This window comes from Physella acuta, unplaced genomic scaffold (genome assembly GCF_028476545.2).
Source record: "Physella acuta isolate Inbredline_101_S28 unplaced genomic scaffold, ASM2847654v3 ptg000555l, whole genome shotgun sequence".
Lineage (NCBI taxonomy): Eukaryota > Metazoa > Mollusca > Gastropoda > Physidae > Physella > Physella acuta.
Genome location: NW_026732074.1, coordinates 350592 through 365738, shown reverse-complemented (window position 1 = coordinate 365738; position 15147 = coordinate 350592). Strand labels below are relative to the sequence as shown.

Sequence of the window (15147 nt, the reverse complement as noted above, 5' to 3'; positions counted from 1 at the left end):
CTAATCAGTGGTTTCATTAGGACTTGTAACATTTATTATCCCCAATAGCCCCCTCCCTCTTTATCCCTCTCTCTCTCTCTCTCTCTCTCTCTCTCGCTCTCTCTCTATCTCTCTCTCTCTCTCTCTCTCTCTCTCTCTCTCTATATATATATATATATATATATATATATATATATATATATATATATATATATATATATATATATATATATGTAAAAGAATGGTGTTTATCTCAGAAAGACAACTACATTTAGCTGTCATGGGTTCGATTCTGAGCAATTGAGTTAACATAAAGAATAGCCTTTCTATTGAAGTAATTTCCGTTGATTGAAAATACTAATGTACGCTATATATATATATATATAAAGTTTAGGGGAGATTGCTCCCGGTTTATTTCTTGTTACAATTTTTATTTCAATCGACCTCATCTTCATTTTTTTTTAAGAGAAATAATTGTCAATTATTGTTTGTAAATGAATATTCGGAAATTATTTTATCTATTACCTTTGTATAAACATAAATAAAACGTAAAATTATGGAAATACAAAGCAGATAAAACCACATACCGGCAATAATGTTTTAGACTACTCTAACCCTCCACTTCGAATTTTAATAAAGGATTTTAAACATATCAATTTTATCATTAATGCTGAGTAATCGCAAATAATGTTAACGATAATAAAGGCTAGAGAAATTGTAAATTAGGTTAACAATTCTAAAGGCCAAAATAACCATAAATTCTGTTAACAATTCTAGTCTGCTAACAGCTCAGTTCTAAAGGGTAAAGCAATCATGAATTCTGTTAATAATTCTAAAGGATAAAGCAATCACGAATTCTGTTAACAATTCTAAAGGCTAAAGCAATCATGAATTCTGTTAACAATTCTAAAGGATTAACTAATCATAAAAAATAAAAATTATGTTAACAATTCTAAAGGCTAGAATAGCCATACATTATGGTTTATATTCTAAACGCTAGAATAACCATGAATTATATTGGGACTGGGAATCAACCTTAGGTCGACATGTTTTTTTTATATTATAATATTTTTTTTTAAATTTAAGCTACTAGTAAATTGTTAATTTATATATCAGCCGTAGTTAGCAAACGTTTTAATAAATAATAAGTATTTTAAGCCCAATTGGTTTTTGTGTCATTAGCTAACTAATATACTCATAGGTAGATCTAGCCTTTTGTGTAGCGGGAGGGGTTGGTAAATATTTTCTATATAAATTATATAAATTTCATTTCGTTCGGGGGGGCGGATTTTTTTAGAGATGCCTGGAAGAAACTCTGCCCAGCACGCTACAATTTAATTATGACGGGTCTGGTGCGTTTGGTACAGCTGATCTGTAGTCTAGAGAAATCTATTGTGTACTTAAATTAGAAGAACTGTTAAAAATGTATAATTGTGTTGGAACCTAACAAAAATAGCAAACGTACGTATCGTTAAAGCTATCGCCGAAAGAAATCTAGCTTTAAAATGGGTTAAACTTTTGACTGGGCAACAAAATCTTCGACGGAAGCTGCCATTATTGTTGTAAAAATAAAGAATCGCGTGACGTCACTTTAAATAGAATAATGAAAGTGGTGTATCTACCAATGAATAAATCAATAAATTAATTAACGTCTTAAAATAAATTTGTGATTAACCGTTTGGTCAAAAATAACATTATTATCTACCTAAAAACGTAATTTACAGCTCTACACATAGTGCAGTTTCTCTCCTGTAACCAAACAGAAAAACAAAAAAATCAAATCACAAACCTGTAACATTCATGAGTTTTAGGAAAATATTAGACTACCTAGTAATTCTTGAATAACCGTGTGTTTCAATGGTCATCTAAAAATGACGTTATGCTTTTGGAAATTATTTAAACTTTTCCCTCCGCTCCCTACTGTTACTTATTATCACAAAAAAAAAAACAGAAACAGGTGAACTCTACTTCACATGTCCTGTATTACGCTAAGTTCCGAAGGCAACTTTATCATTCACATCTAAAAAAAATTAACATTAACATGATATGCTAGGCACTTCATGTCAAAGATGATATTTTGTGCTATATATAAATACTTTGAGTCTGCGTAAGAAACTTGATTTACGCGAATATGCCTTAGTATTATTTCAAATTAAATTTGATCCCAAATTAGTCAATTCCAAAGCTAAAAACGATGTATATAAAATAATGAAGGCCCGAAGTAGTTCAGTATAGAAACATAGATTCTAGAGCTAAAGATATAGATCTAGATCTCTAACTCTATCTTATTCTTAAGTCTATTTTTTCCGTAGATCTAGATTCTAGAATCTCGATAGATAAATATCTTGTCTGGATTAGATGATCATTGAAGCTAAAAATCAAAGATTTAAATAAAATATTTAAGGACTAAAATAGTTTAATAGAGAAACTCAATTTAACGTATCATGTTTTTATAATTGTATTTATTTTAACTAATTGATTTTGGTTTAACCTAGATTCTAGATCTATAACTTTTCCTTCCTTCTACAGCTGATCTGTAGATCTAGAGAAATTTATTGTACGAGCCGACCCGCGGCGTATCATACGCCGCTATTTAGTTGATTTATTTTCTACTTTTCAGTAATTCATAATTTATGAATTCGACAGTACCAATGCTGCCACTGAAAATATTTGCTTTAAAACACTAACCCCCCTCCTTTCCCCTAACCCCGACCCTACACCCCCCCCCCCCCCCGTGAAAGCAGCCTCCTCTTAGTTACCTCCTCTAAGTTTAAAGTCGGTTCAAACTAAATTATCTGCCCCTAATAGCCGTCACCAAACCCGTCTCTATGATTGTAAAATGTAAACAGCGTGACCACAGCTCAGCAGACCATGTGGGGGTGGGGTAGGGTGGTAGTGATAGTGATAGAAAGAAAGAGAGGGGACTGTAAGGAGGCGCTTGCAGCTTGTTTTCTAATGGCTCGCAGAGGAGAATTATATATATAGATACTTAAATAAGAAGAACTGTTGAAAATTGATAATAGTGTTGAAACCTATTGAAAATATTAAACGGGCGTATCGTTAAAGCTATAGCCGACAGAAAATTAGCTATATAATGCGTTATACTTTTAAATGGACAACAAAATCTTGTATGGAAGCCTCCATCTATCTATATATATAAAGCAAAGTGGTCAAATGCCCGATAGGGCACTTCCCGGCGCCGCAGGCGCGTCAAATTTGGCACGATGGTGCCTTCGGGCGATAGAACATGAAGGCCGGTGACGGTTGGCCGAAAAATATACGGAAAGGGGGTCAAAACTGACCTCGACTGACCGGCGCCTTATATGGGCTATATTACGAAAAAAAATTTCCTCCGACGACCCCCCTTGATATTTTGTGAGGTGGTAGGAAAATGCCTTGGGGTGTCACAAAAAACTCGGCATATCTGGGAAAACTTCGTAAAGGCGTCAAAACTGACCAGTCGTATTTCCCTATATAATCTTTGTATTTTATGGGGAAAACAGAGGGTCATTTCAAAACGGATTTTAGGGCACTTACCTTCTTTACATCTGGCTAAGTTTTGGCATGCTTATAGGTAAATGGCTTGGCCGTAGGGCAGACATGTCGGTTTCACTCATAGCCCTCGACGAGGGCTAAAAAGTGACCGCGAGTGAAATTCTCTTTATATGAGCTATATTACGAAAATAAATTTCCTCGGACGACCCCCCCTTGAAATTTTGTGAGGTGGTAGGAGAACGCCTAGGGGTGTCACAAAAAACTCGGCATATCTCGGAAAAATCGGGAAGTGGGTCAAAACTGACCAGTCGTATTTCCCTATATAATCTTTGTATTTTATGGGAAAAACAGAGGGTCATTTCAAAACGGATTTTAGGGCACTTACCCTCTTTACATCTCGCTAATTTTCGGCATGTTTATAGGTAAATGGCTTGGCCGTACGGCTGACCTGTCAGTTTCACTCAAAGCCCTCGACGAGGGCTAAACAGTGACCGCGAGTGAAATTCTCTTTATATGAGCTCTATTACGAAAAAAAATTTCCTCCGACGACCCCTCTTGAAATTTTGTGAGGTGGTAGAAGAACGCCTTGGGGTGTCACAAAAAACTCGCCATGTCCGGGAAAATTCGTTAAATGGGTCAAAACTGACCAGTCGTATTTCCCTATATAATCTTTGTATTTTATGGGAAAAACAGAGGGTGATTTCAAAACAGATTTTAGGGCACTTACCGTCTTTACATCTGGCTAATGTTTTGCATGCTCTTAGGTAAATGACTTGACCTTTAGGGAAAACGGTCAGTTTCACTCAAAGCCCTCGACGAGGGCTAAAAAGTGACCGCGAGTGAAGTTCTCATTATACGAGATTTGGTCATTTGGTCTATGAACAGAGGAAGTACCTTTTTAATGTAATAATTTTTAAATATTTTGTATTCTCTTTTCAAGAAAAAAAAACAAAAATCATAAAGTGCAGCATTGTTTTAAACAAATATTTTGTTATAAATTATTACGAAAAAAAATTTCCTCCGACGACCCCTCTTGAAATTTTGTGAGGTGGTAGAAGAACGCCTTGGGGTGTCACAAAAAACTCGCCATGTCCGGGAAAATTCGTTAAATGGGTCAAAACTGACCAGTCGTATTTCCCTATATAATCTTTGTATTTTATGGGAAAAACAGAGGGTGATTTCAAAACAGATTTTAGGGCACTTACCGTCTTTACATCTGGCTAATGTTTTGCATGCTCTTAGGTAAATGACTTGACCTTTAGGGAAAACGGTCAGTTTCACTCAAAGCCCTCGACGAGGGCTAAAAAGTGACCGCGAGTGAAGTTCTCATTATACGAGATTTGGTCATTTGGTCTATGAACAGAGGAAGTACCTTTTTAATGTAATAATTTTTAAATATTTTGTATTCTCTTTTCAAGAAAAAAAAACAAAAATCATAAAGTGCAGCATTGTTTTAAACAAATATTTTGTTATAAATTAAGTTTTGCATTGTACTGAAATAGTAAAAATTAATTGTGAAAGTAATTTATTATAATATTTGATTGATACTATTGAGAAACCCCTTGCAATTCTAATAACCGTGCGAGTAATAAGTTTGCGAATATTCCATCAATATTTGAGTAGCATGAAATTACTCCACTGTATAAATTTAGGCCCTATGCATTTAAGATAGCAGCCAATCACCTATTAATTAATTATTCAATTCTTCAATTTTTTTGAAAACCTAAGCGAAGCTAGGCAGTATGCCTAGTTATTGTTATAAAAAGTAAATAAATCATGTGACGTCACTAAAAGTAATATCATTGTTCTGAACTTTTATAATGAAAATGGTGTATCTACCAATGAATATATAAAAAAATTGATTAACATTTTAAATAAATTTGTGATAAACAGTTTAGTCAAAAGAACATTAGTCTATACCTAAATATGTATTTTACAGCTCTACACATAGTGCAGATTTTCTTATGTAAGAAAACAAACACAAAATAAATAAATAAATAAATATACAAATATTTAAACAAACTGGGTCTTTATACAGAAACCTTGGCCCTACTACAACAACTACACCCTAATTAAAAACACACGCTCTAATACACAAACCTAAATACAGCATATACGCCCGAATACACAAAACTACGCCCTAAAACAGAAAACGTTCTAAAACAGCAACTACGACCTAATACGGAAACCTACGCCTTAACACAAAAACTACGCCCTAATACAGAAACCTACGTCCTAATACAGCAACATACGCCAAAATACATCAACTACGCCCTAATACAGAAACATACGCCCTAACACAAAAACTGCCCCTAAAACAGCAGCTACCCCTAATACAGAAACTACCCCTAATACAGCAGCTACGCTCTAATAAAGAAACCTACACCCAAATACAGCAACTACGCTCTAATACAGAAACCTACTCCCAAATACAGAAACTTCGCCTTAATACTGAAACCTACGCCCTAATACAGAAACATACGCCAAAATACATCAACTACGCCCTAATACAGAAATCTACGCTACGCCCTTCTTAATACATTCGAATAAAACATAAATCTACAACATTTACAAATTACACAGACAAACTTTTATAGGTTAACATTCTTACATATAACCTGAACACAAAACAACAAAATTTATTGTTAAGCAAAAAGAAAAATGAAATATAAAAAAATGATAAATTACCATCTCCATGCGGCGGACTTGATTGTTATTGATACCAACGTGATTAATCAATTGCAAGTGGCTAAACATTCTCGTACGAGCTGTAAACTAATAATCAAGTCACTTCAACGAAGTTATGATTAGTGTTCTTCACATTGCCGGCATGAACTGCGCGTTCATATCCCTCGAACCAGACATTTTGAAGCTCCTTCTATTTCTTTTGAGCACGTACTTGTTAGTTCGTGGTATATTGAAAACCCGAGCTGATTACTTGAGACTCATTCAAGTACTCTTGAAGTACAGCTCAATATGACAAAATCGCTAAAGCTGGGATTTCTTAGCGACTCTTAAAACCCCATACTGATACTCCAGCAGAGATGAGTGCCATCCAGACAGAGCATGACGGGTCAATGGCTGACCCTGACGAACAAAGATTGCTCACCGTCTGGAATAGCAAAAGTAAGTTATAAAAATATCTCCTCCCCTCTACTTAGGCTCGAAAGTATTTTTTGTTTATTGCCAGATGTGTACAAATACATTACAATCGGAGGAGGCAAATAACGCTACTTTTTCGCTAGGATTTAGATTTAGAACAAATGAATGATAAAATAAACAAAGTTGCAAGGTTTTCGCCTCTTCCTCGAGAAAACGACCTTGTATTACGAAACGGCAAAATAACTGTCCGTATTCTATCCGCTGTAATTTTAAGTATAAATTATGAAGGCTTTCAACAAAAACATTGTTGTATTCTATTTCTTTTTGTTGTACATTTTTTCCGTATTAAATTTCGCATTTTTTATGTAAATCAGAAAACAAGACGGTGTCGACCTGTTAAATGAAATGAATCTCAGTTCATGGGATCAAGAAGTACTCAAAACTTTGGAGCCAGTTTATGATGAATATATTTTTGAATTTGACTACACAGTTTTAGTTTTTTTTATGTTTCTCCTATCTTCACTGGGCGTGGTCGGTAACTTGGTAAACTGTGTGACTTTTACACGTCAAGGGTTACAGGATAGAATCAACCTGACGCTCTTCTCCTTGTCCACAAGTGATCTATTCTCCAGCTTGGCTTGCTTTGGTTTCACGACAGTTGTGCTGTGTAACGTCCTGGAACTAGATACCGAGATCACCTACAACCTGCTGATGTTGACCTTGATGATTGTACGCTGCATGTTCGCCGACTTGTGTTCTATCATCACAGTCTTCATCTCCATCGAGCGATGTCTCTGTGTTACAATGCCTTTTCTTTTCAACACGACCTCATCGGCCAGAAAAACACAAATAATTCTTTTGAGCTTTACTGCATTTATTCTTTTCAACTACATCCCTCTGTTGGCGACTGAACGAGCTGGTCCAGTGTTTAACCCAGACACCAACTCTACTGTCCTAGATCTAGAAGTTTCTGAAGAATTTGAAATTCTCAACAAGTACAATGACTACGTCTTTGGATTTGCCCTGTCTTTTTCGTGTCAAATCTGTGTTTTTGTCTGCGCTGTTCTCATGTACGATGGTCTTCGAAAGTCTTCTCAAATCCGCGACAGTTCCAGAGAGTTCGGTGACCTTTCTGCGGGGGCCACCAAACCTCAAGGTCAGCTGATGTCCAGGAAAGAGAGACGTGTGGTCAAGATGGTCCTGATGCTGGCATGTCTGTATGTACCAACTTCAATCCCACAGATGACCACCGTCTTGATCAGGTTCACTTTACCTGAGCTGTACTTGGGCGGGTACAGGAGTATTTTTGAGTCCATGTCCAGCACGTTGATTGCTGTCTCTAACGTTAACGGAGCTCTCAGTTTTTTCATCTATTTCAAGTTTAGTTCAAGCTTTAGGAAGACTTTACGTGGGCTAAAACCGCTGAAATAATTTTTTTTAAAAGCACGTAGATGTATGTCAGGTATTGTTGTTTCTGTTGAACCTGATGGACGTAACCTACAAAATAACATACATTTACAGGTTTAAAATAACAACTGGGTATTTAACACCAAATGTGCGTTTATGATTAAGGACATGTGAACCTTGTTCTAAAATTTTAGAAACATCTATCTCTCAAACATTAACCCTAAACTGTAGGCCAATAATGTGAACTAAGCTACATTATTTCTCGGCAAGCACACAAATCAAACGGTGTATGACACAAGTGAATAAGTAGACTACTTTATTTATGTTATATCATATTTCAATAATACGTAATTTTTCGAGGACAAAAGCTCTAAGTTCATGCTTCTCTATGAAAACAATACAACAAATATCGATATCGTCGTTGTTTCTTACTGTTAATGTTGCACTAGGTATGCCATAACATTTATATTGACCCTTCATCGGGTTTGTGTGTTCCTAGAGAAAGTATCTGTTCTCAGCGTACGATTACTTTATTAACGGGAAATCTAAAGAAATCCGGGTTAAATTAAACTTGCCAAAGGAATTGATTAATTATCAGCGTAACAACTAGCATCAGTGGGTTCACTTTGGGTCTTGCAGGCATGTTTTAGAAGTGTTCCTTTGGCCGCAATAATAATGGTTCACGGTGTGCACAAATCGTCACTAGTTTCATTCAAGAGACCACACAAGAGAGCATGCAAGAAATCATGCAAGTAACAACGCGAAACGGCATCCAAGACACTCTGCAAGTTACCAACCCAGCTACCAAGGACAACCTGTCATCCCAGCCTACAAACAGGCGTGTTATCCATCAAGGAACCGGGTATCATGAAGACAGCGATGATGCTGGCGCTTCTCTACACGTCCACGGCGCTGTAGCAGTTCGTGATCTAGTCATCTTGAAAGAGGTTTAGTGCTGTCAACTGACCCACCTGTACCAAACCTGTCAACTGACCCACCTGTACCAAACCTGTCAACTGACCCACCTGTACCAAACCTGTCAACTGACCCACCTGTACCAAACCTGTCAACTGACCCACCTGTACCAAACCTGTCAACTGACCCACCTGCACCAAACCTGTCAAATGACCCACCTGTACCAAACCTGTCAAATGACCCACCTGTACCAAACCTGTCAACTGACCCACCTGCACCAAACCGGTCAAATGACCCACCTGTACCAAACCTGTCAACTGACCCACCTGTACCAAACCTGTCAACTGACCCACCTGTACCAAACCTGTCAACTGACCCACCTGTACCAAACCTGTCAACTGACCCACCTGCACCAAACCAGTCAACTGACCCACCTGTACCAAACCTGTCAACTGACCCACCTGTACCAAACCTGTCAACTGACCCACCTGCACCAAACCTGTCAAATGACCCACCTGTACCAAACCTGTCAACTGACCCACCTGCACCAAACCTGTCAAATGACCCACCTGTACCAAACCTGTCAACTGACCCACCTGCACCAACCCTGTCAAATGACCCACCTGTACCAAACCTGTCAAATGACCCACCTGTACCAAACCTGTCAACTGACGTTAATTAAAATGATACGTTTCGAAAATGAAACTTTTTTTTTACAAAACCATTAATATTATTTTTCTGAATCAGTCATTTAGAACAGGGGTCTCCAAACTACGGCCCGTGGGCCGGGTGTGGCCCGCGATGTCCTCTCATCCGGCCCGCGGAGATCTTTTCCGAGGAACTTTGCCCAGAAAATTAATTCAAAACAATTTGAAAATGTAGCTTTGAGTGCAAACACCATTGCAGGCATTGGTAAAATCTTTTTGACTTAAACGGTGAAAAATACAAGCAAGTTTTGCCATTTTTCAATTGCAATAGATTAGTCGCTTGACAGCTGTTCAATAAGTTAAAAAAAAAACATTTGCTTGAACAATCTACCAACTGCCTTTGATCCTTGTGGTCACAGCCTAGGTAGAGAATGACTAAAAGAGATTCATGCTATATACACTATTTATACAACAAAGACTATTCTAAAAATGAATTTAAATACATATGTTAGTACAGTAGCTATTTAATAATACAGAACAAACCTTGTGGAAGAACTGGTCGAAAATGAGACAATCAAACACATTCTCACACACCTAATATACTTTTACAGGAAAAAAGGTACAAAAAGGACTATCACAATTCACAGCACGAGAATTGAACAGGAACGAACGCTACAAATTAAAAACATTCACCCAATTCATGCCCTTCACGTCACTAAATGAATATGATTTGAAATTGCAATAGGGTGAAGTTTAAGGGTATGATTTTCGTGGGGAACAAGATTAGGTTTTTGCGAGATATGTATGGGTATTGGTGTAATATAAATTCTTAAGAGGTGTAACTACTGCCGGGATGTAATTGTTAGTAGGTAACTGAGCTCAGTCAAGTGTCTGGGAGGGTGGAGGGCGTGTGGTTGTAGGTTACTAGACCCGGAAAAAAAACTTAATAATTTGTTAAAACTTTGTTGAATTTTATTTCTATAATTTTTAATAAAATTGTGTAGACTTAAGCTTTAATGTTTCTGGCGATAATACAAATATTATTTAAAATTTAACGAGTACCGGTGCTTTTATTTCTTTTTGTAGATCGACCTTTCGACTTGGGTGCAATGCACCCGAGCCGACGCCACCTAGCAGAGTGCTCGTATTGCGCGCTTCTTGGAGATCAACACAGAGAAGACAGTAAATTCCCTGTTTACTACCGGCCGCGACATCCTGAAGAAAGAGGTCAACTTCAGCGTGGAAGGGACATGGCTTAAGTGGGGCAGGCACCCAGTGTACCTCTGGGTACAGCTGGACCAGAAGCTGACCCTATCTCAGCACATTAGGAATCTGTGCAATAAAAACTCTAAGAGGTTGAGCATCATCAAGGAGTTGACTCATACCAGGTGGGGCGCATATGCGAAGCACTTGAGAGCTGCTTACATCGGCTACGTGAGAGGGGCGTTGGAGTATGAACTACCCATACTAGCCAATGTTAATAAGACTGCCCTGGAATGCCTGGGTAAAGTCCAGAACGAAGGGCTAAGAATTATTACCGGGGCATATAGAACCGCGTCCAGCTCAGCCTGCATGATAATTTTTGGTAATTTTTATCGTAAAACATAGTGGCATTGTTCTTCAGGAGAGGCTAAGGAAGTAACAAGCGATTCGCTGTATAATGATTTGGCTTTGATGTTATTATCTAAATACTACTAAAACTCAAGTTTGTTTACATGTTTAAATGTTTATTTGTTTGTTTGTTTGTCTGATTGGCTACTGGAGAGAATGTGCACTATGTGTAGAGCTGTAAAATAGTATGTAGGTAGAGAACAATTTTTTTGTTTTCAGACAGACTGTTAATCACAAATTTATTGAAAGACGTTAATTAATTTATTGATTTATTCCTTGGTAGATTAACCACATTAATTTTAAAAGTTAAAAAAAACGACTTTACTTTGAGTGAATAGTGACGTCACATGATTTGTTTACTTTTTAGTACAATAAATGGCGGCTCCAATACAAGATTTTGTTGCTTATTCAGATCTTTAACGCATTCTAAATCTAATTTTCTGTCGGCTATAACTTTGACATTACGTCCGTTTGCTGTTTTTATTACGTTCCAACACTTATATAAATTTTCAACTGTATTTTTCATTTAGTTTTACAATAAATTTCTCTAGGTCTACAATCTGTCCAAGAAAGTTATTTATAGATCTAGATCTAGAATCTAGGTCAAACCAAAGATTAATTAGTTAAAAATACAATCCATTTTAAAATCATAATACATTTTTTTTAGTTTCTTTATTAAACTACTTTAATCCTTAAATACTTTATATAAATCTTTGTGACTTATCTATCTAGATCTAGAATAGGTCTAATCTAGATCTTGCAAGAGTTACTCAAAAACTAGACTTAAGCAAACGAGTCGTAGAATCTAGATAATTCTATCTAGATCTAGATAATAATGAGTTTGTATACTAAACTATTTCAGACCTACATTATTTTATATAAATCTTTGTTTATTTAGCTATGGAATTGGCTAATTTAAGATAAAATTTAATTTGAAAGTTACTAGACTTAGATCTAGATCTAGATAGGGCCTATGCGCGTGAATCAAGTTGCATAAGGAGACTCATAGTATTAAATTATACCATAAAAAAACATCAGTGACATCACGAGTCTAAATAGCTAAGTTGTTAGTGTAATAGGCTTTCATGTGGATGGCACGGGTTGTAGACACATCAAGTAGAGTTCATCTGTTTCTTTGCCCTAAGCATATGAAGGGATAGTGTGGTAAGAGACATGTTCGGCCGGTATAGTTTTTTTAAACCATAAAAACATGTTGTCTGAGACTTGGCGGGACACTGGGCAGATGAAGTAGAGTTGAGTAGGTCACCTGTGACATCAGTATATGAAGGGATAGTGTGGTCAGACCAATGCTCAGCCGAAAACGGTGTTTTAAAAAGATTTAATAAAAACGTCTGTTTTTTTGTGACGATAAGTGACAGACGTTATGTTTTTTTATGGATGACACCCGAAACCCACAGTTATCCAAGGGATGACGGGTAAGTCTTGTATTAGTTGACTTTTAGAATCAAGTACAAGAGTGCGTGTTACAGTTTTGAGCGTAGTTTTGTTTTACAGCCGTTCATACATTTAACAATAATTATTTAATTGAGAGGTGGCTGTCTATACATTGCTGAAGCAACACTAGCAGATAACGACACGTTTTATCTATAAAAGTATTATTTTCATTTGTAGTTTTCTAGTAATATGTGAGCGATGTTCAATCTATGCAAGTTGCATTTATTTAACTTAATTACCATTTCAGGTTATGGGACGAAATCAAATACAAGTATTACCTCCTTTACGTTGATGTGGTGTTTTTCAAAATGTTTCAGAATTTGATAATCGTGTATTCTATTCTAATAAAAAAATTTCTAACAACTTTTTACCTCGAAGGTTATTTTTACTCGAAAACAAATTGTGCGTTTGTTAGCAATTTATTTATTACTTTAATCTGGAGTTCGAATCCTTGTCCAAGCCAGTAGTCCACCGAGCTCTGATGGTTTTCTATTCACGTTAAGGAAAGTAAAAGCGCCTGGGAATAGTGCTGACCACACTATCCCTTCATATGTCAATATCATTGAAATAAGTAACTCTACTTCACTTGCCCCGTCCCAACCCTTACTGTTGCATACTGTTGCTGCTATCTTGTCCTACATTTAATCGGGTTTCATCACCCCGTTACGAACCGTGTATTTTTAGACGTGTAACAACATTTGTTCTGGTGCGGCGGTAAAGCTCAGAGCGCCCAAACGTCCATACTGATGAGACACCGGATGAAGGCCCCAGTTCCATTTAGTCATATACGTTAGTAGCCCACCTTATCTTTATTGAAAAGGTTCGCTCTTTAAACGAATGAGATGCCACGATGCTCCCATGGAAGCCTGGAGCGCCTAAGCTCACATGACCTTCTGGGTGCCGGTGGATAAACATTGTTCGGCTTAAATATTGTAGTAGCCCAGCGCAACCAAATTGTATGTGGCACTTTAAAAAAAAACGTTGGCGAGTGGTGCTCATAGAAGAACCCGGCCGAACCGGATCATTCGCAACGTCTTTTTATTTTTTACTTTACATTTTAACTGAGTTATGGCAAATCTCGTAACTTCATTTAAACCCACTTCTAATGTAGCTTTAACGTTCAAACTTTACAAATATGTTTTTCTTCTATGTGTATGCAAAAATAATTAACTTGAAGTCAAATCAGAAGTTAGATTAAACATATAAAATCTATTTCAACGATTACTAAATTCAATAATACAAGTGGAGATAACTAGCTAGGCGCGATCACCTGATCAGTCTAAAGCCTGCCAGCATATTGCTCAAAATCTTACATACTGTAGAAACAAAGTCAACGAACTGGAAAACAAGCACTGTTATGGATCAATGAACAAGTACAAAAGTTCAAGAATCTAATAACAATGTAAAAACACTACCAAGAAATGATTGAATAATGTTACTCTAAAACTGTGATGAATCAACGAGGCTAATACAACTAACAATAGTGACTATGAAATTAAATATTTATAAAAGCACTACCGTATTTCTCCTATAAAGACTATGTAATATATACGAAAACGAGTGCCCCGACATATTATTTAGACCAATTGCGGGAGGGGGGTCTAAATACATAAATAAACAAAGGGTAAAATGAGGGGACCAAGCCTCTTTGTCTCTCAAGATTAACCTATTCAAATGTCAGTTTAAAAAGTTTATGAACGAATATTTATGTACAATATTATGCTTAATATTTGTTAATTTTTATTTTGGGAAGGGGAGAGGGGAGGGGGCCTATGTCCGCCTATGGATATTCGACATCTGGTGCTGGATTGGGAAGGGGGGGGGGGAACGAGGGCTGTAGCGTGTTCAAAACTTTAATCCCGGGGTCAGTTATTTGACAACTTTACTATTGAATTGAGTTACGTCAATTATTTGCGCATGACTTCGGTACAAATTATATTAAATAGTTATGTACAAATAATACACAATAGTATGTGACATCTTCAAAAAATAATTTCGAGACAAGCTAAAAGAGTAAAGATAATATTCTGGTTTTGATTATAAAAGCGTTTGCGACCAAACGTTGTTTCAAGCATTAGGTGGGCGAGTTGAATCACTGTGAAGATGAGCTCATGGGGGTGGGGGGAATGGGGGGGGGGTATAACGTGTAATGTTTTATACTATCTTACCCATCGCAGGCTGATGCCTTATTTTGGAAACTTTTTTAATGAAAGTATTATTCATTTAAATAAAGAAAACAATGCAAAGTATCGTTTTAATATTAGTTTTTTATTACTTAATAGTGTACTCATCGCAGATTGACGTATTTGAATATTTGTGAAAACAGGTGGCCGGAAAAAACCGCAACGGAAAAAAAGCGCAACGGAAAAAAGCGCAAATAAAAGCTACTCATTGCGCTTTTTTCCGTGTGCGCTTTTTTCTCTTTGCGCTTTTTTCCGTTTGCGCTTTTTTCTCTTTGCGCTTTTTTCCGTTTGCGCTTTTTTCTCTTTGCGCTTTTTTCTCTTTGCGCTTTTTTCCGTTTGCGCTTTTTTCTCAT

At 36.7% G+C, this 15147-nt stretch overlaps 1 protein-coding gene across 1 annotated transcript; it reads left to right on the top strand.

The window, feature by feature from the left end:
* Nucleotides 1–6981: 6981 nt before the first annotated feature.
* Nucleotides 6982–8007, top strand: LOC131946359 (uncharacterized). Its single transcript, XM_059307065.1, has one exon. The coding sequence runs from the start codon at nucleotides 6982–6984 to the stop codon at nucleotides 8005–8007; it is 1026 nt and encodes a 341-aa protein (XP_059163048.1).
* Nucleotides 8008–15147: the final 7140 nt, after the last annotated feature.

Bases quoted from the DNA above. Each gene is read 5' to 3' on its own strand.
- LOC131946359 (XM_059307065.1), top strand. From the start codon at position 6,982: ATGAATCTCAGTTCATGGGATCAAGAAGTACTCAAAACTTTGGAGCCA.